This window comes from Mus caroli, unplaced genomic scaffold (assembly GCF_978045245.1).
Source record: "Mus caroli unplaced genomic scaffold, Mus_caroli_1 scaffold_20, whole genome shotgun sequence".
Lineage (NCBI taxonomy): Eukaryota > Metazoa > Chordata > Mammalia > Rodentia > Muridae > Mus > Mus caroli.
In genome coordinates, this window is record NW_028227275.1 from 48,264,591 (window position 1) to 48,265,949 (window position 1,359).

General features: G+C 38.2%; 1 protein-coding gene across 1 annotated transcript; it reads left to right on the forward strand.

The window, feature by feature from the left end:
* LOC110285724 (olfactory receptor 5B3-like) lies at window positions 1–930 on the forward strand. Its single transcript, XM_021152090.2, has one exon. The coding sequence runs from the start codon at window positions 7–9 to the stop codon at window positions 928–930; it is 924 nt and encodes a 307-aa protein (XP_021007749.1). The 5' UTR covers window positions 1–6.
* The last annotated feature ends 429 nt before the right edge of the window (window positions 931–1,359 follow it).

Consider the following 1,359-nt stretch of genomic DNA (forward strand, 5'->3'; position numbering starts at 1 on the left):
TCATTAATGGAGAACAGAACAGAAGTGACATGGTTCATCCTGGTTGGACTCACCAATGACTCACAACTGCAGCTTCCCCTCTTCATCACCTTCCTCCTCATCTATACTGTCACCTTTGTAGGAAACCTGGGGCTGATCCTATTGATTCTCTTAGACTCTCGGCTCCACACCCCCATGTACATTTTCCTAAGTAACCTGTCCTTAGTGGACTTCTGTTACTCTTCAACAATCACTCCAAAGGTCATAGCTGGAATCCTCACAGGAGACAAGATCATGTCCTACAATGCTTGTGCCTTTCAGATGTTCTTTTTTGCAAACTTTGCCAATGTGGAAAACTACCTTTTAGTCTCCATGGCCTATGATCGCTATGCAGCAGTGTGTAAGCCCCTACATTATGCCACCACCATGACAAAACGTGTGTGTGCATCTTTAATCATTGGCTGTTATATCTGTGGTTTGCTGAATGCTTCCATCTATACTATGGATGCATTAAGTCTCTCCTTCTGTGAGTTCAATGTGGTTCATCATTTTTTCTGTGACGTTTTGGCTATCATGATTACATCTTGCTCTGATAGACATGTTAACGAACTGATTCTTGTTTATTTAGCCAGCTTCAATGTATTTTTTGCCCTTATACTCATCTTAATATCCTACATGTTTATTTTTACCAACATACTAAAGATGCATTCAGCTTCAGGATATTGTAAAGCTATCTCCACATGTGCCTCACACTTAACAGCTGTTTTCATTTTCTATGGGACGATTATATTCATGTACTTACAGCCCAGCTCCAGTCACTCCATGGACACTGACAAAATCGCATCTGTGTTCTACACCATGATCATCCCTATGCTGAACCCTCTGGTCTACAGCCTAAGGAACAAGGATGTGAAAAGTGCATTCACAAAGATTGTATTGAAGTTAAGATGATGTTTACAGCTTTGATTTTAGGTTTTTAGAATGCAAAAACACTTGGATACATTCATCTCATCTTAACTTTATAATGAGTCAAATTTTCCCACCCTATACCAAATTTAAGAGCATGAAGTGACATCTTCACCTCTGCAATAGCGTGTTGGCTAACATCATCTTCAGAAGAGTAAGAAATGAACAACATGGCTATGGCAACTATAAGTCAGACTGTGAAAACTTAATTTACTGTATTACTCTATTCAATCTTTTTCCATGAAATATTTTGTCTGTCACATAAATACCAATCTATGCAAGCAGGTGCATACAAAGTTCTTTAAAGTGAAGACACATTCATAGATTTCTTAAGAAGATTATTGCAAATGGATGCTAGAAACTTTCAGTAATATGACATGGATTTGATATGTGTTTACACTTTTGTGTTCAGTT

Excerpts from the sequence above, each read along its gene's own strand:
- LOC110285724 (XM_021152090.2), top strand. The coding sequence starts at position 7 with ATGGAGAACAGAACAGAAGTGACATGGTTCATCCTGGTTGGACTCACC.